General features: G+C 42.0%; 1 protein-coding gene across 1 annotated transcript; it reads right to left on the bottom strand.

Moving 5' to 3' along the window:
• Window positions 1-70: 70 nt before the first annotated feature.
• tfr1a (transferrin receptor 1a) lies at window positions 71-15379 on the bottom strand. Its single transcript, XM_008294857.1, has 18 exons — window positions 15261-15379; window positions 9233-9282; window positions 7647-7884; window positions 6556-6742; window positions 6235-6460; window positions 6027-6149; window positions 5752-5847; window positions 5403-5542; window positions 5156-5307; window positions 4954-5073; window positions 4745-4830; window positions 4542-4605; window positions 4337-4404; window positions 4179-4243; window positions 3917-4010; window positions 3609-3830; window positions 3174-3332; window positions 71-2612 (listed from the first exon to the last, which is right to left on the bottom strand). Exons 2-18 carry the CDS (start codon window positions 9263-9265, stop codon window positions 2370-2372), a joined length of 2316 nt encoding a protein of 771 aa, XP_008293079.1. The 5' UTR covers window positions 9266-9282; window positions 15261-15379; the 3' UTR covers window positions 71-2369.
• Window positions 15380-23709: the final 8330 nt, after the last annotated feature.

Raw genomic sequence — 23709 nt, 5'->3', positions numbered from 1 at the left:
ACTTATTTGGAACCTGAAGTCACGTAGAAAGAACCGTTGATGGTGAGAAGAAGCAGAGACTGAAACCAGATGTGATGTGATTGTTTATTGCAGCAACAGAAAGCGAAGCAAACTTGTATACAGTCCAAGAAGAGAGAAAAAACAAAAAGCACATCGTTGTTTTGAACATTTTTAAAACATATTCTTCAGAAATTTAAATTCGCTGCAAATAAAACACTTTTTTAGACCAATTCCTAAATAAAAACGTTCATTTTTTTTTCCAGATGTGAAGCAAGTTTTAGAAATGCAACGTCCACATTTAAAAACAATTAAAGTCACATTTGATTTTTTTCTACTGGAGGCGTCGGATGGCTTCTGAATAGAAAACAATAAGCAGATGAACAGAGGAAAGAGGAGGGCTGTGTCAGGTACTGTAACATCCACTGTCATTTAAAACCCAGTCTCACAGATTCTTACACTCCTCTGGTAACTTCATCTAAAGGCTTTGACGCCAGTAACTTTTTCATTCTAGCAGACAACAGGAGAAAAAAAATAAAAACAGAGAAACAAACGTCAAAACAATCCAAATATTCATCCTCCAAAAACTTCTTAAAGTACTACGAGTAGAGTTCAATAACGCAGTCCCGAAACAAAACAAAAAGGCACGAGGAAATCTCAAGAAGGAACATGAGAACAGAAAGAACTTTCTAACAACGGCTGAATCATTGAAGCTCATACAACGCAGAGTTCTCATGGAAACACTGGACCACACCGCTGGAACCACAGTGATCCCAACACGTCTGGAACACGCTTCAGATGCAGCAAAGAAAAGACGACACAAGACCAGATTAGAGAAACCCACATGGTCTCCTTCACCTCCGTAACGACTCGCGGGTTCTGATCCGCGAGCAGAGGTTCGGGCCGTCTTGAGGGGAAACTACAGACCGAAGGCGGCTTGTGGAGATGCGAGCGCTGTGAAGCTGTCAACTGTATATACACATTATGGGAAACACTGTCCCCGATAATAAAAACATCCACCCCTACAGTGAAATATGGAGGGCACTGCCTCCGATACAGACACACACTGGTAGGCAAAAACTACCTTCTTCTTTTTCCACATTATGGAAGACACTGCTCCCGATAATGGTGTCAGGATGAGAAGTGTCCATGGACCGAAGGACCGGTACCGGCAGACGTGTTGGATAACTACAGTCGGATGGGAGAGAGATGTGTGATCCGGCATTGTTAGACCGGTCCAGTGTCAGTTAAAGTTGTTGTTTTCATTCTGTTCTGTTTGTGTTCGGTACCAGCCGTCGGTCGTCATGTACACTTCTTTAAGCAGATGCTGCTTTTGTCATTTCGACAGTATAACTGTCATAATTATGGAAGGCACTGCTCCCGATAATTATACTTTATTTATTAGTTTTTTTTTATAAAAGGCGATAAAAAACTATTTATAGTGAACCCTGCCACTGATAAATAAATAACACAATAAATAGACATACGGTTTCTGTTTCAGTGCCACGTGGTTGGAGATCGTCTCCCTTGCTTGTATTGTTTTTCTTTTTTTTTCTTTTTTGAAAGGCCAACACAGATTAGCTCTGATGCCAGGAGGCGGTTACTTCAAATCATTTCAACACTTCTTTTTTATTTTTTTCATGTAAATCAGACTTGATGCAGCGCGAGTCTCTAGCTGAGCGGCTGACTGTCCCGAGTCTCCGTGTGAGGTCGATGAGGCACGACTGTATTACTGTAAATTAAACTGCAGTCCTCCAAGCAACTCCTGAATCTCTCACAGAACCCGGCGCAGTACGAAACAGCAGCTACCAACGCAAACCGGCTCAGGTTTGAACACGAGGCTCAGCTGCAGCGTCGACACCAGCCTGATGATCGTGGTAAACAAATGGGGAGTTGGTAGCTCGCTGTCATACTGGCCTTCTGGGTTTTAACGGGTACGACCTGATACGAGGAAATAACATTCAAACTCACTCGGAGGGTAATGCCGGTTGAAGTAGTGCTGCCGCGTAACACGGGCGTGTGAAGGTAGTTGGTATTAGCACCGAAGCATTTAAGGTCGTGACGTTTAAGTGTCACGTGGTCAAACTAAAGAATTAAACTTCTCTTTTTTTTTCTGTTAAGGCTTTTGCACATTTGATCATTATTGTTTGGCTTTACGGACGATGTCTGAAATGTGGGAGATGAAGCAGCTCGATGAAATGAAAATGATGAGGTGATGCTTTTAGATGTAGCTCCTCTTTTATCATCTCGTGATTTAATTTTAAAAGCTGTCGGCTACGACAGCGAACTGGTTTTCAGTTAAGTGGGCCACACCGTGAACAAGGGAGGGAGGAGGAGGAGGAGGAGGAGGAAGGGAGGGAAATGACTTAATTTTAGATTTGATTATCCAAAGACCAGATGTCTCCTGCTAGCGAGTTGGCACAGCCCTGGATGGTCCAGGTCGCCAGGGCGAACTGGTTGCGGAACAGGTCGGCGTCGGCCTCGGGGTTGTCCGTCCTGAGAGCGTCCAGGTGGGTGGACAGAGCTTTGAGGGTGTGAGGGCCGGAGCCCAGCAGGATGTGGCGGAAAGGACTCTCTTTAGAAGAAACGTACGGTGACAGGAAGTTCCTTTCCACCTGCAGAAACGAGACGACGGACACGAGAACGATGATGAGAAGATAAGGCAGAGACCAGGAAGCACATGAGCTTTGAAGCTGAAGAAAAAAAAAAATATTGTACACCAAAAACACTGACATTAAGGAGACATAACACCTTAAAAACTGCCCATATTTGGACGTGCTCAATTGAACACAAGGTCAAACACCCAGCAAACCTGTCTGTAGCTGATGGGAATAAAAAGCTCCTGTTGTTCTAGTTGCCTGTCCATTAACGACTACACTTTAATAAATTAACACAGTCAGATATGTGAGCTAAAGGCAGGTTAACCAGAGTAAAGTGCATAAATTCTGCTGGAGTCAAAAGGTGAAATGGCGGCTTGTGAAATCTCTGTAAATAACAGAGGATAGCCAGAAGGAACAAAGGCTACCTGCTACCATCTCTGGTTAGTTTTTTAATGGTACAGCTCACTTACTGTGACATTAGGCTAATCTACAGTCTGAGTTTATGTCAAGTTGTTTATTAATCCCTCGAGTGACCTCACTGCTTATATCTGCTGAGAGCTGAGCCACAGTTCTTACGGTCATGATGCGGTCGTTGATGATGCGACACATCTGGATGTCCTCCAGGTCGCTGTTGGTGATGTCTGTTGCCAGGCTGCGAGCTGCTCGACTGTAGGAGCCAGAGGCCGAGTTCAACCACTGCACCGTCAGGGCTTTGGGCAACAGCTGGGGCTGCACCTGGAACCACAGGTAACATCCACAGGGGTGCTTTAGCTTTCTGAATAAACTAAACGGATGTGCATCTTGTGGACACAGTTGAGTTGTATATTTAAAGCGGTAACTACACAAAACCAGTGACAAAATTAATTAAATGGCACTAAAAAAAAAGAAGAGGTAAACTGGCTTCTTGAAGCTTTAATATAGTTAACAACTGAGTACACCAGCAGTCAGGTACGTTGATTTCTTCAGCTACTCTCTTTCACAAATGGTAAATATTATCAGTTGGACACTCACCCTCTGGACATTCTTGACCTTCCCGTTGATCTGAGCCACGTTGTAACGTATGATAGAGTCGTACTTCCTCAGGTCCATCGGCAGCAGGTGGTCGTGGACCAGCCTCAGCGCCATGTGACCTGCAAATCGGCCCGCCATTTCAGCCAGCTGAGGAACCTGGCTGGATGTGACTCGGTTCAGTTTGTCCCGGGTGTCCTGCAGGGTGCCAAAGTACTGGTAGTCCTGAGAGGGGATACCAGAGGGTTGCCATCAGCTGTTGTTTAAAAAAAAATGCTCCGAAAGAATTGTACCACAGAAGAGTAACTTACAGAAACACCAGTGGTGAATCTAAATGAGACTGAAGGAATGCCAGAGAAGGCAAGGAAAGGATATGCAGCATTTTCCATCCTGAGAGGCTCCAACCTTCAGAAGGAACACATGAAAAACCAGATTAGACAGTGAACATTAGCCCAAAGTAAATAACACAGATCTCCTACACATCCCAGCTACAGGTTTGATGCTAGTGAGAAAGGTTTGTGGTATTTAATAAGAAACTAATCTCTGTGGATCTGAATTAACCAACACACTTACACATTTGATTCCCAGTTGCTCTTTGCAAATTGAGCAGACAGAGACACGGCCTTGTTGGACTTCACCTGAGGACAAAGCAAGTGCATGTGTGCCTTAATGTTCTGGAAACAAAACTGATAAATGAATTCATTGCACCGACAGATCTGCTGAGGATTTACCTCTTTTAGAGTCTTTTCAATCAGGCTGTACATCAAGGGACTGGCTGCTACTTTAAACCCACTCTGACCTGAAAAAGAAGACTTACATTGAGTTATTCTGGAAACTGCATACAGTGGCATATTATATGATCTTAAATAGCTTCATCTAGAGTTCAGGAAGAAGACAAAGGAGGCACAAGATGTGTCTAATCATGACCGTAAGTACCTGTTACGATGCCATCCAGGTTGATGTAGGAGAAGGCTTTCATGCTCAGTGAAGACAGATATCCCTAAATATAGAAATATTAAAAAATGTAACTGACTGTACAATAGCAAGAGTGCAAACACTATTATTATTTCTGCATATAAACTGCTGTTAAAGACAATGCAGCTGAGAAAACCTCAAAGATTATGTGATGCATTTCTCACCTCCAACCACTCGGTGGCACCAACACTCCCGTATTCCCCACCACTCCAGGAAGCAAACACGATGCTCCTCCTCGGTTTGAATCCATCTGTCAAGGTGAGTAGCAGGAGTACATTCACAAGAAGTGACAAACACTGACGAGAAATCTACATCTACAAAATCTGGCCTTATTTGCACATTAAAAACTTAACAGCTGCCACCCGAGACTCACCGTTCTTCACCATGTCTGAGATGGAACGGGCCAACTCAACGAGGACGCTGGTGCCAACGGTTGACGCAGCGAAGCCCGGACCCCAGGCGTCCCTCTGAGCGCCGATGACCACATATCGATCTGAAAACGGTCACAACGTTTGTCATTCTCTGAATTCCTGAACTTAGCGTCCGTCTCCGGTTCGAACAGCACCTCGATTTACCTGCATCCACAAAGCCTTTGATCACCCCGAAGACGTTGTTCATTTTTTTCTCGGTGAGAACGTTGTTGACCTCCAGAGTTAGGGTGTCACCTTCGTCTCCGAGTCTGTTGTAGCCATCCCACCCGTCGGGCAGATTCTGACCGGTGAGCTGCCTGTGGGATGTGACCAAACAAACGTTAACCTTCTGTAAGATGATGTATACTTTCTGATTTTAAGAGTATGGGAGTATGGCGTACGGGAGCTTTACCTCAGAATGGTGTTGCCCATGCTTTGTGTGATGGTCTGAGCCAGGATTTTTGGCAAGCCTGAAGACTGCACAGGAGGGAACTGGGTGTGGTTGAAGGAGGGGAAGCCTGGGGTATAGGGGTCCCCGGAGCCCATGTGGACCTGTGGGAAATGCACAGAAGAAGCTTAGATGGAGATATGAGGTTTGATTTTACATTTTGAATACTTTATCACAGGAACCTGGAGCCTTTTCAACCTGGACCATTAGCAGAAGTTCCGCCACAGCATCTTTAGTTATCATTAAGCTCGTCTTGTACACTGAATAAATATGTTCGTTTCTTTAGTGGGGTTCATCTTCCTGCTTCACTTACGTGTCCGAACAGCTGAGTGGTGTCTCCGATAGAGTAATCACTGGGATCTGGGTAGATCAGCACAGCGGAGGCGTTCATTTTGGCAGCATTGGCTACCTAAAAGCAAAAGAAATAGAGAAAAGGTACAAGAAAATAAATATGGATCTGTTTACTTCAGCTTATTATTTTCACTGACAGTAAAATAACTTGTACCAATGCTTTGAAATGATTCAGAGGAAAAGACAGAGAAAGCTCACAGCAATGCTTCAAGACATATTCCTTCTCGAACCACCCACCTTCTCTGCAAAGCTGTTCCTACCAGCTCTGACCAGCATGACTCTGCCGTTCATGTTGATGCTCTTGTCCCGCAGCATCCTGAAGTCACTTTCCCGCCCGTAGTAGGCATACAGCACCGCACCCTGGACCCAAAACAAGAACCGTCACTGCACTTTCTCTACTGAATTTTTAAAACTGTTCCGTCTCTTAATGTAGCTTGTTGCTTACCGTTGTTTTTCCAGTAGCGCTGTAGGAAAGGAATCCGCTTGGACGCTCCTCCGGATTGTTCTTGAAAACAAATTTGTTGGAGCCGGACGTCGGGGGGTCCTGAACCTTGACAAAGTGCTCATCGGTCCAGGTCTTCATTCCGTACTCTTTAAACCTATTGAGCACCTTGTTTCCCAGACCTTCGTCACCGGCAGAGCCAGCCCGGTGCTCAGTGCTAGAAAAGTCACTGTGATAGAACAAAACACAACACGGTTACTTACTTTTAAAACTGCTGAATTCTACAGTGTTTCACAACAAGCGGCGTTTTGCGGTTTCATTCACCTGAAGACGGAATCTAATTTGGATGCAGTGAGCTTTTGAGCGAGGAGCTGTTTGACGTCGTCCCAGTCCATGAGGGGGGCGGCGCCTGTCTCACCACGAACAGCAGTCTCTTCGGCACGGAAAACAGCGGCGGGACAGATGGGAGACACATCCTTGTTCCGGTGAACCAGGTAGCCGATCAGGTACCCTGGAAGCAGCAGTGGTTTCACATGAGGAACGGCCAGAGAGAGACGGGAACAATCACAACACAAAGGAGGACAAGCGCATAGATCCACGACGTCACTCATCCTCATCACAACGGTTTCCTACGTTAGCAAGGTAGCTGTATTTTAATCAGCATCCGAGCATCTCCTTCGATTCATTCTGCAGCTCAGCAGACATCTATGTGTTGGTGGATCGAGTCTGCTGAGTGTTAATTTCACGCTACATTGCTAGCTAGATGGTGGAAAGAAAATAACCAACGTCCTCGTGTTTTAGTCTGCTACGATAGCCGTCATGTTGCTCTGCTTCTCACACGTTTGACAAGTAATGCAAGTAGCTACATGATTCGCAGTTACTGGTATCAGCCCCCAAAATTCAGTATCAGTCAGGCTTTAACTTACAGTAAACGCCAGACATCCCCAGAGAAACAATTTCTCTATCTAGTAAACTAAATTTTACAGAATTAACTACTAAATGCCGACCTCTGACTGGTAGATGTAGGACAAAAAGAAGCTTGCACGAGTGTCTCCGTGTTGCTGGGACAAAGAAATGAACACAGTTGAGTGATTTTTTTCAGATAATTGAAGTCAGACTTGGCGACATTCCCCACATGGGCCTCAAGGTGGCGCCAAGTGACTAGCCTTTACACAGGTACGAAAGCAGCATCTATTTTAAAAGGACAACGACAGAGAAAACTGTCTGTCGATCTACGAGGAAAGACGTACTCAGCCTCCTCCTGACATTACCTCAACAGATTTAATAAATGCAGAAAATCACGGGCCTGACATTGATCCCTGAGGAGCTCCACAAGGGATTTCAGAGACATGCAGACAATTTCTTTAAAAAAACAAAAAAACAACAGCTACTTCATTCGATATTGCCCGTCTTACCGATGACAAAGATGAGGAAGGTAGCAACGGCCACGAAGCAGAGGTTCTTGGGCGTGCGTCCCAACTTTTGAGCCACGTAGGGTTTGCGGTTGGAGTTGTGATTGAGGTGATCTCCGACGCCGTTTCCACCGACCTCCTCGTCCACGTCGGACGACAGCTTCATCTCCACCTGGCTGTTGTCGCCCTCCATGTTCTGGGTCAGGTTGAATCGTGTGTAGGAGTGCGGCTCCCCATTAAACTATTAGAAACAGAACGACGCAGGGACGAAGAGAAGAAAAATATGTAAATATGCGATATACAAATAAAATTGAATTGAATTGTTTTTGCTGATGGGAGTTCTGATTTCAAGATTTGGAATCTATGACCAATGCAGCAGGACTTAAGACAACATTGAACTACGAGCTGGGGATGACAAACAAAAGCTGACCCTTAAAAGCTACAAGATTAAAACAAGATCAGTTTAGTTTGCTGTTCTCACGAGTCATGCTTTGAATGAAGGGTTTGTAGTTGGTAGCTAATGGCTTTTCCAATGATAATAAATCATATTAATGCTTATTTGATCGGACCAGGATTTGATATGCCCCACCGATTCATCAAGAATGCGCCTCCAAATAAAAATAAACTTTGTAGAATACACAAAGAACAATGTCATTTCTGGTTTTTTCTGACTGCACAGATTCCAGCTGTTTCTTTTTCAGTCATTATCTTGTTAAAAAAAAAAAAAAAAAGCACATTTAACGCTCATTTTTAAGTTTACCTTTCGGGTGTGACCAGAGAACTTAATACAGTGGTATCTGACAAATCCTGGTTGGGTTTCCAAGGCAAACAGACCAGAAATGCACAACCTTGAATATGCTCAGATTAAAACTTGATGTCACTTAAAAAGAACAAGAAAATGAGCTTCTTGAGAGATTTTAAAAAACGGTAGACTGAAAATGAGCATGGCGTGGTGATTCTTCTACGAGGACGACAAACTACCAAACTATATCCTTTTCTCTCATCAGATATTTTAAAGTGCTTTTCTAATTAAACAAAACATAAATAAAGGAATTTCAATATATTTCATATATTTTAGCATCAAAATGTTCATTTTTACTACAAATGTTAGTCCCAAAAACTAGTTATCGGACTCCTTGATTACAAATAATCTGTGTTAGCCTTAAAACAAACCCTGGTTTCTTTATGGTGAGGATACATGCGTGCTATAAACATTTGTCAGGAGATTTCTGGTAAAATAAAACGTCGACATTTGTTTAGAAGTGCCCTGGTAGGATGGCAATACAAAACTTATTACTAATCTGTAAAGACAATAATTATTAAAATGGCTTTAAGTATTTGAAGGATTTAATCACTTTATAATACTTTCATAAAGGATTTTTAAATCTACAATGTGTCCCGAGTTCCTTCGCATTTGTTCCCAAGATGCAAAAAAAAAAAAACCCATTCAGTTATGTAACGTGGCATATTTACAATTACAGTCATTTCAGAGGCTGCAACAACAACATCCTATTAAAGGAGCGATAAAACCTCAGAGCAAAGCTTGTTGTTTTTCGGTTTTAGGCTGTATTGGTAGTTACAGTACTTACAATTTTGGATATCGTCGTCCTTGCTTGATCCATCGCTGCTTTTCAGGGCTCTGGAAAAGAGAAGCAGAAAATAGAAAAGTCAGATTTGTACACGTGGAGACTATAAACTGAAACTGAAGCGCCACGTTCGAGTTGGCAGAAGATGAATGTTTTGTCCTCAAAACACACACTTTAGCGCTTTAATTTCTTTATAGTGTGTGCAATGTGCTGCTGTTTCAAGCTGAGATACTTGAAGTCATCTGAAGTTGAAATAGCTGCTGCTTTCTCAGCAGCTGAAGGCCATGAAGCGACCTTGTAGAGTCAAATTTCACTTAATCGATAGAAAATTCACTGAGTGGTCAGAAACTCTATATTCTAGCATTGTCTTGCTTTTTCCTTAACGTGCATGTTTAACAGAAAATAGCTGTTCTGATTAGCCATTTAAACTTGCTTAAAGCTGTAATAAATGCACAGACTCCGACCCATCTGACCATCCAGAACAGGTTTCTCTCTCGGGGTCGATCACATGCCAGCTCCTATTCCACTTGTCATGGATGTAAGTGTTTAAGAATATATACAGAGGGCTTATATTTCAGGTCTTGTTTCCTTTGCCAAACTGAGAACTTGCTTTGTTTGGCGTATGATTTGAACCGAAGCTGGTGGGAGGCGGTTATTGTGTTCTGCTGGTGATGGAGTTCACATGGAGACTGTGTTGACCTGTGCAGGACACTGGGCTTTTGTGCCCGCAAACAGTGCTGCCTTTCTAGTGAGCAGCAGCAGCAGCAGAAGAAACCCCAGGGAAGTTTGGACAAGAGGTGGGCCATGTTCTGCGGACACTGTGTTACTCCAGAGTTCAGCTGTGGAGTAGCGGTATGCCCCTGCACTGGTCAAGAAGTCTGAGCAAGATTGGCTTATCACACACTTTAAAACACACCCGCTGGTCACGGCAGGTTTCAGTAATTTCAAATACTGTCTTCATCATGGCATTATAAACATGCAATAAACCCAACGCAAAAGGCTGCCAGATAGACTTAAAAACCCATTTTATTTACACGTAAAAAGAAATCTCTTCAAAGTTCTTTTCAACTTTCCTGCAAGGTACGTGTCCGCTATCAGTCTTGTGCACCAGATATCTGGCAGGTATCCTCAGATTAAAAGGTGCAATTATGAGTTAGCTGGCAAGATAAGGAAGTGACAAAGGAGAGGTAAGTGTGCAAAATGTCAAGAGATTGTTTGTTGAGTTTAAAAGAAAAGGGGTGCAGGCAGGAAGCGGGTGAATATTCAGATCTCAAAATTCACATCCGGACACCACGACAACAATCGAATATTTGGACATTTGGATGTTTGTGCCCCAGATATCCGGCAGGTATCCGTAGATTAAATGGTGTAATTATGAGTTAGCTGGCACGATAAGGAAGACATGAAGGAGAGATAAGTGTGCAAAATGTCAAGAGGTTGTTTGTTGAGTTTAAAAGAAAAAGGGTGCAGGCGGGAGGTGGATTGGGGGCAAATAGTCGGATCTCAAAATTCACATCCAGATACCACTACAACAATCAAATATTTGGACATTCGAATGTTCCTGCCCCAGATATCTGGCAGGTATCCTTAGATTAAAAGGTGCAATTATGAGTTAGCTGGCACGATGAGGAAGTGACAAAGGAGAGATAAGTGTGCAAAATGTCAAGAGATTGTTTGTTGAGTTTGAAAGAAAAGGAGTGCAGGCGGGAGGTGGGCGAATATTCGGATCTCAAAATTGATATGTAGATACCACTACAACGACCAAATATTCGGACATTTGGATGTTCGGGTCCAGCCCTAAGTGAGACCTAAGCATTCCAAGAATTCGTGCAGTTGTCATTAAAAAGCTAACCTCAGCTAGTCCCAGCACCCAGTGAGCAGACAGAACGATACGACTCCTGACTCTCATGACCTCCTCTAATGTGCCTAACCTTCAGAAAAGAACAAAACCCACAACACTTGTCTTATCGAGCCTTGAAGTGGGTTAATCCAGCAGCTTTTAATCGTCAACCTATGTGAGCAGTATATGACCACATCAGTTAAGCTTTCAACACAAACGACTGGACTTTGGACGGCGTAAAAACACTGAAAGCGTTGCTTTGTTGCCAGTCGGCTCAATCAAAGCCCACATGCTCTAAATCTGGCTCACAACTATATTTGTCCGCCGTTTGTTTGAGGTATTTTGCGCCTGCCTCTTCAGTGTGAACAAAGCAATAAAAAAAGAAAACGGGACAAAAAGAAACACAACGCTGAGCTCGTCTGCAGCGATTAGGATGTGTGTTGTGCAGCCAGAGAGCAGCAGGCAAACTTTTAATCATGTCCAGGGCCAATTTGGAAGCACTGGTGGGAGATCCCAGACTGGACATTGCGTGAGGAGGGCTTGTGTGGGCAAATGCCAAGGGGGCCTAATTTGCAGGACTAAAGCTTGGCCTCGATAAACTCCAGCGGCATGCTTCCAGGACAGCACAGATAAAAAGTCTAACCCTGTGTTTAAAGTATATTTCAATAAAGCAAACGAGGGTGTTGGAAGCACGCCATCGAATGACTTTGCTTAGAAAACGCTCCGGCTATTCCCGGCATTATGAAGTACGGCTAACTTTAGAACATGGCGTGGCCTCAGACAGCCCCAGGAGTGCTTGACTTGTACAACCTTGAGCAGGGCGACACGCCCTCGCTAAAAGAGCAGCATATTAGCTGCTGCTCTGAATGTCACGAAGAACAAATGAGCAGCCTCACATTTTTCGTGTTCACAGTCTGTTTGGTAACTTTAAGTCCGACTGATGTGGGCTTTAGAAAGCGGGGATTAGTTGCTGCTGTGTAAAGCTAATTGCTCTCTAAGGTGGGCAGAGCCATCTCTTTAATCTTACATACCAAACATACCGAACCTTTGCAGAGCTAATACTTTAATCAGTTTAGCTGCTCTTTTAGATGTAGAAACCTATGGATATTAATGGTATATATACACAACATGCCCAAACAAACAACTTTAAACACGGCCTCAAAATGTTATAGCTGGTGCTTTAAAACATTAAAAAAAGGTCACATCAGTCGAGCAGTGTTTGATGCATGGCTACGACTGAGAGGCACTATATGTTCTGTATCTCCATTCAAGAATTTTTTGGACACGTGTGTGCAAGCGAGATAGTAAAAGCAAACACGAGACACACCCTTCTGCGAAGTGTCGTCCAACAAGCTTTAACCGAAAATGATCTTTGCACACTGTGAACCTGTCGTCAAGGTTGTTGAAACACAAGTTGTGGAACAGGCAGTCACTCCCGCCAGCTATCAAGATTTTTACCCTCGAAGTAAAGCAGAGTGAATGTGATGTTTTAAATATAAGCTTTATTTTAAAAAGAAAATATTTAAGAGACTGGAAATGATTTGTAATTAAGCAGAGTTCAGTTCAAGGACAGCGAGGGAAGATTAAATATCACTGTCCCTGAAATCCTCTCCAGTTTATACGTGTTGCAAAAGCAGCTTCCTCCTCACAGTGTTCTTAGAAAATGAACAAATTCCTTCGGGATAATAAAGCAACCATTGCTTCATAAATAGGTTACTGTTACTGTGACATTACAACAGCGCTATTGTGAGTGGGGAGGTAGAGGGTCACAAGCGTTAGTCTCTCGTGTACAATCAGTCGCACTCTTTGACTAAATTAACTGAAGCAACACAACAAGTGTGAACTTGCACTGTTAATAGTCGGATATAGTTGTAGTTTTAAACTGCTGACACGATCAGCTACCAACGACCACTGCGCTCAACTTTTGAATTTACATAATTAGCATCCAGTGCAACCTTAAATACACCCGCCACGGGCACAATAACAATAATTACAGTGTTGTGAGCAAAATCTCCAGCTCTTATTACAAACTGTTTGTGTGAATGTTTTTCAGCTGTTGTTGCTGTGAGATGCTGTGTAATTTGCAACTGGGGCAGCACTCATTACAAAATAATTAGCATTTCCCAGAATGATACAAGAGTCAACAACTACCTCCTGATAAAACGGTTTTCTTCCTGCTACAGGACGTGTTTAGAAGAGAAACTAAACCCTTTTCCTGGAGGCCCACATCCAATTAAAAATTAAGTAAAAAACACTGTCTAACTGGTGATTAAACCTTAAACCTACATACAGGAAGAGGACATGAGAGCCTGACACTGGCAGTGTCCAGCAGGATTTCCATCCGTGTATAATGATGAAGAAAGTCATTCTCTTTTTTTTTGATGGTCACCAGACCCTTTGGGAGGTTCTCTTACCTCCCGACCCTCTGACATACCCTGTAACAGGTGTAACACTGCAAATGTTCTGGGTCGGCTCGCCTTCACAGACTCTGTGTTGGTTAGCCCACCGTATACCGGAGCACTAATAAACACCCCCCTACAGCAAACGTCACATGAGGACTAAAATTTCTTCAACAATAAACACCAATTAAGTAGATTAAAGTAAACTATTGGTGCAGAGACACAAATCAATGTCCAACACACGGCATAACGCCATCTATGCATGCACACCTGCTTCATTAACATATTATAACTGCCCCTAATAATTACACCTTTGACTGAACGTCACTTAACCGAACCCACAAAACATTATCAGCACAGTTAATCAGTACATGATGTACAGCACAGGCCACATAACCTGCAACTGGTGTATTGCATTTGCTATATGACAGAACAACTAATTAGTCTGCCTACGTTAAATGAAATCACAAAAACACACCCTGGAAAAATGGAGCATTTATACCCCTTAAGTTAAATAAAATTGACTCTTTTCAAAGACTTGATTCATTTGATTTTCTCTCAGACCAAAATCCACAGTAACCAGCTATTCTTAATAATAATAATTTTTCAGTTTACCTTTTAGAGCAACTCTATTCCTGTTGGCAAAATGACGAACTAACAAACACAGAGAGGAATAATACGAGGAGACAAAATGAGATGATGAGAGACGACAGGGGGAGCAGGAGAGGAGAAGAAAAGAAAGAGGGGGAAGGAGAAAAAAAAAGAAAAGCGAGGTGTGGGATGCAAAAAGAGATGGTGAGAAAACCGGAGCGACCACAGGGGGAGCAGGAGAGAGGGGGTCGGGGGCGAGTAGGAGTCATTGTGCAGGACGAATCACATGAGGGTCATGCTGAAGGAAAAGCTGGGAAAGTGTAACAGCAGCGGGGCAGGCAAATCCCATTTGCGAGGCTTGTGCGAGTATTCTTAAGACAGCAGCACATTCTGAATTATGGACATTAGCTGCAGACGAGGGGAGGCTCTGTGTGAGAGGAGACAGTGATCTTGGTGGTTGGGTTTTTCTCTTGGCCACTTATACAATAATATAAGTTAAATTCACACATGGTAGCAGTACTAGGTGTCAGGCACATAGTAAACCCTTTGTGACTGTGTAATAAAGATGCATTCATAACAGTGTGTAAAATGACATGAGGGTTCTCTCTCAGGACGTCCTAGCTGTCAATGTCACCTGCTGCTGACCTGAGGGATCCTTGACACAAACTTGTCCTACCATATGTCACCACGTGGGCCACATTCAGTCAATTTAGCTTCACCTGAATGTACACAGGTAAGTTAGATTAGTGGAAAAACGGTCGTAAAGATATGTTATCCACGCAGCAGCAGCCTGCTCTCTGTCAAGGTCAGCAAAGTGTGTAATGTCTACCCACTGACACGGTTACCCCCTTCAGTCAGTCAGTCAGGGTCATGAGCAGCCGTTAACACCGACACGACAGCACTGGCTTGAACGTGACTACCGGCTTCCCTCGTTATGGCGTCCTTGGCTCATTGTGGGGGGAAAAAATTGGGAAAACTCAACGCGAGCAAGGGGGGCAAGAAACCGATAATGTGACAGGGGCAGAACAAAAGCAAGTTAGCCTTACAGGTTAGCTTAAAGTGACACTAACTGTACTTCCGCGCAGGAAAGAAGAAAAGAATATATATATCTTCCACACATGCGCTTTAACTATTTCAGCACCACAAACACTCCCGTGGTTCTGTTTTTTATTTTATTTTATTTATATAATAAAAGTCTCACCTTCAAAACCGACTTGAGTTTCTTTCGGTGACAGCCCGGGACACGAGGCTCCTCTCTCCGCGGCTTCCTTGCTATCAGATCCCTGTCAGCCAGCCGGTCGTCCTTCACCACGCTGTTTCCAGTTTTATCTCCCATTGGACGCAGCCGCAAGCCTGCGTCGCGCCTACGTCAGTGCTCTCGCAAGTTATCGCGAGATGTTGCCGGTACTAGTACCAGGGGGTCGGCTGTCAAGCTGCCACACACATGCGTTTTAACTTAAAGTTTAAGTGCTGAAAAAGGGGCACATTTTACACACTTTGACGAATTTAAATGAATAATAAACCGCTGTTAAGTCGTTCTATATTGGAGAAGATGACAACAATAATATTAGGAAGTTTATAATTAAAACTATACCGCTGCACATGAGATAAAAACCACAAAGTTGAGTTCAGGTCACTGCTATACGTACTTGCTTACGTGGGAATTTGTACCAATTAGTACTGATCTATATCTCTATATACCAGAAACACATTCACGTGGAACGGTTGAGATTAAGATTTTATATACAGAGAGAAAAAAGACCAATAAACCTGACCAGCTATTTATAACATGGTTAATACAAGTCAAGTCACACTTTTTTATATTTAGAAAAACAGATGTAGGCTAAGGTGCCAAAGAATGAATTTAAATATCACTGTTAAAACCCTACCATATTGTCTGAAATATACATTTGCAAATTATATATTTAGGTTAAACCCCAACTGTATTTTTTTTTCTTTTAATTTTACCAGACTAATTTAAAAATAAGATTAAATTCTACAATATAAAAAATAATAATTAAAAAAGCATTGCTTGACTAAATTAGCTACTAGAGTTAAGGCTGTATAATGATATTCTTACACTGATTTAACTGACTAATTTGTATATTAAGGCTAAAATATGATATAAAATATAAACTGTCTGACTAAATTACTTATTCAGGCTATTTTATTTATTATGCAAAGTTGCTGAAATAATTTAAATACTAAGATAAAGAGCCTCCAACATTATTTCTTATTCAAATTCACCTGACTAATTCAAATATTATGACATAATAGTGTATACTATTAGATAATAATATATACAACAATATTAGGTTTACGACCCTGCAATATTATTTAACAGAATTAAATATCAAACTTAATGAAATGAAATTAAATGAAAAATGAAAAATGAAATGAAAAATACTTTATTTATCCCAGAAGGGAAATTCAATATTGTAAAAGCTCACTTAAAAAAAAAAAAATCAATATAGTATATTTTATACAACAATAATAATAATCATTCAGTCAGTCAATTGTCAGTCAGTCAGATTTGTTCTTCAAGGTGATGGCTGTTGGCAGGAATGAATTCCTGTATCTCTCCGTTCTACAGTGAGACTGACGCAGCCTCCCACTGAACACACTGTTNATGAAATGAAAAATGAAAAATGAAAAATGAAATGAAAAATACGATATTTATCCCAGAAGGGAAATTCAATATTGTACAAGCTCACTTTAAAAAAAAAAATCAATATAGTATATTTTATACAACAATAATAATAATCATTCAGTCAGTCACTTGTCAGTCAGTCAGATTTGTACTTCAAGGTGATGGCTGTTGGCAGGAATGAATTTCTGTATCTCTCCGTTCTACAGCGAGACTGACGCAGCCTCCCACTGAACACACTCTGTTGATTCTTCACTGTGTTGTGGAGAGGGTGAGAAGAATCCTCCATCATCTTCATCATCTTGTGCAGCATTCTTTTTTGAACAATCAGCTCCAGTGGTTCCAGAGTTATCTCCAGCACAGAACCAGCTTTCTTGATCAGATTGTTTAGTTTCTTTAAATCTCTGGTTCTGATGCTACTGCCCCAGCAGATGGCTGCAAAGCTGATTGCACTTTCCACAACAGACTTATAGAAGATCTGCAACATCTTGGTGCAGACACTGAATGATCTCAGCTTCCTTAAGATGCTGTAATAAAAAGTTTTATACAAATTTACCCGACAAATATTAAGGTGAAGACCCTACGGTACTATTTATTATGCAACTCTACCTGACAAATTCAAATATTAAGGTTAAGACCATAATAACATATAATATAGGTAATAATGTATAGCAACAACATTAAGGTTAAGACACTACAAGTAGTTAAAATCTCCTGCACTTCACTCACCAACAACATTAAAACAGACATTTACACATTATTGCATGAGTGATGACAATCTTATTCAAGGAGCTTTATTTGTCATGCCAGCTCACATTCACGTTTGTGGTACGAAATTAGTACTCAGGTCCCTTTCTTTCTTTTTTTTTTTTTTCTTTAAAGAAAAAGCCTGATAAATAATCGGTACAATAAAAACAAAAACAAAAATTTAAAGTAAAAATACAGCAGTATAAGTGTAAAAAAGCCAAAAGCAGTTATGTTTAGCACTAAACATTGGTGTAGCAGCGAGGTAGTTGTAATATTGCACTTGGTGGTTAAAATATTGCAAATATATGGATAAAACTGCACATATATGGAATCAAATCAAGCTTATTGTCATGTTACTGTACATTCACAGCAGTGCAAACTAGATGAGAGAGCGTTTCTTCAGGATCCAATAACTAAAAGCAATTCCAATAAAGAAGTGTTTGCACATCTGGATCAGCAGTTCATAATACATGAATCATAACATGACAGGAGCCTCATAATGAGTACTTGTACTTACTTCTAATGCTGTAAGTACAGTTTGTTGACAATACTTACTTTTACAGAAGTCAAATCTTACATTACAGACTGTTAAAGTGGCCTATTTTTACAATGTTATGCAACCTGTCTTATTTAAGGGAAGAATCTGGACACTTTTTCCACTGTTGGTCACCGTGATGTGACCCAGCATCACGGACACACTAAACAGTTTGCGCCTATAGTAATAATAGGATGTTTGGAGATTATTGACATGCCATGAGAGGTTCTGAATTATGTTGCATATGATGAGACATACTGTGCAGTTTCTATAAATGCTTTATCACCATCTTAGTTTGGGAGAAAGCTGTTGGTTTATCTAAGCCAGGGATTACCTTGAATGACCCCCCAGCGGGTCACAGACAAACTGGTGACTTTCATGTATGCTCACCTTGAAATAAGCATAAACAGAACAGCAGTCTGCCTGACTGGGAGCGCTCCCTTTCCAGACCCCACAGTCCACAAAACAGTGTTTTCTTTATGCTGCAGCTGTGAAAATGTCTCTAGTGAAGGAAAGGAAGTGCAGGCCTATTCAGTTCGGTCAGTCTGCTGACTAAGTCAGACACACAGCTTTTTCCAGTTAAGTTGTCTGGGACCATTTCTGCTGCTTTTTCTTGCCCCAAAGTTACTGTTGATATCCAGAACGAACATGGTTTAGTGTGAAACAACTCAAGATTAAAGTGCAAAGTTTGAAAACTACCAGGTCACTGTGAAGGTTACCGGAGCCACAACTGGTAAATAATTCAGTGCAGAGACAGGAAACGAGTCCGGTGCCTGCAGCCATAAAAGGAGACAATATCGATAATTTGGTTATTATATTACCCACTGTTATGTTCATACAGACGGGGCTGACAAATCAACAGCCCCTGTGATTGGACGCTTGTGGAGGGCAGGAGCAAAGCAGTCGCCACTGGTGGTAAATTATTAGTAAATCTTTGTAAACAGGCACTTCTTTTTATTTTTTTGATAGCTGCTTTTGCAACCTCGTTTATTTGCCATCACTTTTAATTATTGATTATTGAACTGAACTGGCCTTAGTGAGACTGAGCAACCATACCTGTAATTGCTCTTTTGGGTCGGCTTCAGTAATGACATGTTTACGCCTGGCGTCGGGCTGCTACCTTGTGTTTTGCACAAACTATAGTCATTGGGTTAAGTGAACTCAGGTTTTAATAATGTTCCCACAGCAAAACTTTCCCACATTTTATGTCATAATTGTTTGGCAGTTTGAAGAAAAGCAAAAAGAGGACTTTATGTGACAGAGAAGATGTGTGTTTTCCAGGTATCCATAACAACAGCCGACTTAAAGTGCACTAGTTTTTAGAGCATGCATGTTAGTTCCCACAATCACACAACTGTATATCTCCTGCTAAACAAAACAGTGGACATGATGGGAATTAATACTGTCCGCTCTTGGAAACGCTGGTCTGATTTTCAAGGATTTAGAGTTCTGAAAGTTCAAGAGCATTTTTTTTTTCTTTCCTTTAGAGCAGGTCGTTGTTGTAGTTTCTGGCTGTTTAAGGCCAAGAATGCAAAATCCCCATAGTGACTGTAGTCGGAGTCGATTTAATCGTCTCTGTTATGTGTGTAATCATGACTTGACACTCTCATGTGGTCTGGCCAGAGTCAAATAACAGGTAATAACGGGCCGGCCTGTGGTGTTACATCTGATTGTTTTACTCTGGGTCGGAGAACGTCACAGCAAGCCAACAGATTTCCACAGTATCTGTAGCTGCCACTCATGGCGCCGGAACAACACTCCGACTGTGCAAAAGCAGACAAGGAAATGTTTTCTCAAGAAATGTCAGGGTTTTTTTTTTTGTTTTGTTTTGTTTTTGAATACCGAAGACACACTTGTACAGTGTCCACACAGACACTCAGGAGGCTGCAACACTAAACCGCCTTTCTGAAATCGTTAAGAAACTTCTCATGCAACACCTTCCTTCCCTTCCTACACACCGACACTTCCTCTTTTGTGGATACCTCTCAGAAAGTTCACATTTCTGACATTATCGTGTAATTGCTGTCCAAAGCCGAGGCACATTATTTTTAGGATGTTAACATTTAATTTCTCCTCCTACGTGATCAATATCTGCAAATAAGACTCTAGAAGATAGTGATGGTACATTTGGTTCGCTTAAATGTCTTCAAATCTATCAGGTGGATGGCCACTAAAATCTGCAATAGACAGTCACTGCATAGTGAATACTTTGGTGATCACTTGGCTTTTCCTGTGGCCACACAGGGTTGACGTCTGTGGTTCAGAGTTAAATAAACTCGGTGTCCACGCTTTGAGGTACACCTGTACAATCTAACACAATAAAGTACAAGAACGGTGCAATAACATCTCTCTTTATGAAGCTCATATTGTTCTGTATTTGAAGAACTGGAATTGTGTTGATCATCTCGATACAATGGGCTGTAAGGTGGGTTGGTGGTTAGCGCCGTTGCCTCGCAGCAAGGAGGTTGCCGGTTCGTGTCCCGGTGAGGACACCCGGGATCTTTCTGCGTGGAGTTTCCATGTTCTCCCCGTGCAGCGTGGGTTCTCTCTGGGTTCTCCAGAAACATCCATCCATTCATTATCTATACACCGCTTAATCCTCACTAGGGTCGTGGGGGGCTGGAGTCTATCCCAGCTGACTCAGGGCGAAGGCAGATTCACCTGGACAGGTAACCAGTCTATCACAGGGCTACACTTAGAGACAGACAACCAAGCACACTCACATTCACACCTACAGACAATTTAGAATCACCAATTAACCTCAGCATGTTTTTGGACTTGTGGGAGGAAGCCGGAGAACCCGGAGAGAACCCACGCTGCACGGGGAGAACATGCAAACATGCCCCCACCGGGACGTGAACCGGCAACCTTCTTGCTGCGAGGCAACAGTGTTAACCAACTGCGCCAACTTGCAGCCCTAGTCCAGAAACATGCTGAGGTTAATTGGTGATTCTAAATTGTCCGTAGGTGTCAATGTGAGTGTGCTTGGTTGTCTGTCTCTAAGTGTAGCCCTGTGATAGACTGGTTACCTGTCCAGGTGAACCTGCCTTCACCCTGAGTCAGCTGGGATAGACTCCAGCCCCCCACAACCCTACTGAGGATTAAGGGGTGTATAGATGGATGGATGGATGTCGGTACAATGCAGTGTTCTGCTGGGAAAACACTGGTTCTGGCATTGGTGTGGATGTTACACCGACGTGTACGATCTACAGAACCTACAGGACAATATACCCAACTGGTCTGGGATGGCTGCTTCATGCAGAACACAGAAAGAGGTTCTGCTGCTCCTCTTGAGTAGAATTTGAAGACCCATCGGGACTTCTTCAATCGGTGGAGGAGTGTTCAGCTCCATCGATGTCCTGTAAAGAGCGCCATGATCTCCATTGTGAGCAGTCTCCACGAGCAATCTCCACGAACTCCGTCTGAAGTTTCTTTGTCAGGCCTTTTTCTACTGTATTCAACTCTCTCGCCCCCACACACATTTACTGCTACCACAGTTTTTATCCTTTGCACATAAGCTTGATTACACACACACACACTTCTAATAGGCGCTTCCTCTTTAGCCCATACATGTGATACCATTAGGATCTGAGTCACGTATTTGATAACAGCACAGAGCACAGTTTGGCAGTCACAGGATACATGTTGGTAAAAAGACGAACCATGAACTGCTTTCAAAATGAGTCGCAGACAGTGGCCTCATAGACATGCCCAGACATGAGCTGTTTAAGGGACGCTGACCTTTCTTGCTCTCTTGACATTTTCACCCCTTCTCTCATCTTTAACTGTGCAGCTTTAATTCAGTGGTTACACAAAATCACCTTTAATTCACTGCAATGTTTAAATAACCATTTCATATTTCAACCATCACCAGATTACAGCCAGTGTTCTTTGTCAGTAGCTGCTTCTGGGATCTCAAACCTTGACTCCACTTGACAAGGAACATGACAAAGAGCCAAGAGCGATGACCCAGCCTCCAAATTCCCTAAATCCCCAGTTGACTGAGCATCAATGGGATGCGCCAGAACAAGCCTGATCCAACCACATTACCCAAAGGATCAACTAGCCTACACAATATTATTCAGGTGGGTTTAAATGTTGTTCCTGGTGTATGTTATGAAGCTCATAGTTGGTGTTATACTGGATAACATTCTGTTGAGAGGTGATTGTATTTTTATGTCCTGCTCATAGGTAGTGGGTAGAATACTGAGATACACCACTGGGTAGAATGCAGTCCAGTACAACATGACTGAGTTCACAACTGTGATCTAAATGCTAGAACATAGGGAATTTATGCATCTCTTGCCAATGGGAAATAAAACTGAATATTGTGGCAGAACAGCTGAAGAGTTCGTTTGCAAATACAGATACGTCCATCTTCACAAACCTTCAGAATTTCTCCATCGTCTACCTGAGACAACATCAATCAAACTGAAGTTATCTCTATTTTTGTCATTTCTACTGAGTCACATCCACTCAGCTTCAGTTTGATTGATATTATCTCAAGCAAACAACCAAAAAAAAAAGTTTTCTGAAAATCTACAAAAATGGGGCTACCTGGAACTCTTCAGTTGTATTTAATAGGGTTGCTCTGTCCAGATGTCTTGAAGAAGCGAAAGTCTTTATTTGTCACGAACACCCACATACAGCACGGGGAAGTACTCTTTCCAGATATCTCATTTAGGATCATAGTGTGGGTTCAGCCACAATAAGGTCTTCCTGCAGCAGACTGGATTAAGCGTCTTGCTCAAGCACCCCACAACGGCAGCTTAGGTGCAGTGAACTCCCCCTATATAAATGTAAATAATATTTATCATAGTATCTATGCTCCCAAGTAGATAAAGTAATACTTTACTGTCACCAGAAGGTCATTTTTTCCCACTTATTTAGTGAAATAACTTGATACCTACAACATGGATTCATCAGAATTCTTGAGAAGATAGTCATGGTTCCCAGAAGATGTATTCTCATACGTTTATCATCTTCTCACTGTATACAATACAATACCTTGACAACTACCGAATGGATTGGCATGTAAGTTTCTGCAGATACTCAAAGCAATAAAATCTAACAGCTTTGGTTGTCACCTCATCAAGAAAATTTGAAGAGTTCATTTGCAAAAAGAGATCAGTCCATTTTTGTAGATTTTCAGAAAGCTTTTTGTTGCTGTTGTTTGCTTGAGATAAAATCAATCAAACTGAAGTTGAGTGGATTTGACTCAATAGAAATGACAAAAGTAGAGATAAATTAACACTTAATCCTGTCTGCTCCAGGAAGACCTTATCGCTGCTGAACCCGCACTCTGATCCTAAATGAGATATCTGGAAAGAGTACTTCCCTGTGCTGTATGTGGGTGTTTGTGACAAATAAAGACTTTCGCTTCTTCAAGACATCTGCACAGAGTAGCCCTGTTAAATACAACTGAAGAGTTCATTTGCAAAAGCAGATAAGTCCATTTTTGTAGATTTTTAGAAAACTTATTGTTGTTGTTGTGTGCTTAAGATAATATCAATCAAACTGAAGCTGAGTGGATTTGAATTCAGTAGAAATGACAAAAATAGAGATAATGTAAGTTTGATTGATGTTGTCTCAGGTAGACGATGGAAAAGTTCTGAAGGTTTGTGAAGATGGACGTATCTGTTTTTGAACTCTTCATTTGTCAAATAATTTGGTGATGAGGCCAAATACCTTCATCAACCTCCATTATTATCCATCCATCTA

Source organism: Stegastes partitus, unplaced genomic scaffold, assembly GCF_000690725.1.
Source record: "Stegastes partitus isolate 25-593 unplaced genomic scaffold, Stegastes_partitus-1.0.2 Scaffold0, whole genome shotgun sequence".
Taxonomy (NCBI): domain Eukaryota; kingdom Metazoa; phylum Chordata; class Actinopteri; family Pomacentridae; genus Stegastes; species Stegastes partitus.
The sequence above is the reverse complement of the archived record's forward strand: the minus strand, read 5'-3'. Positions and strand labels throughout refer to the sequence as shown.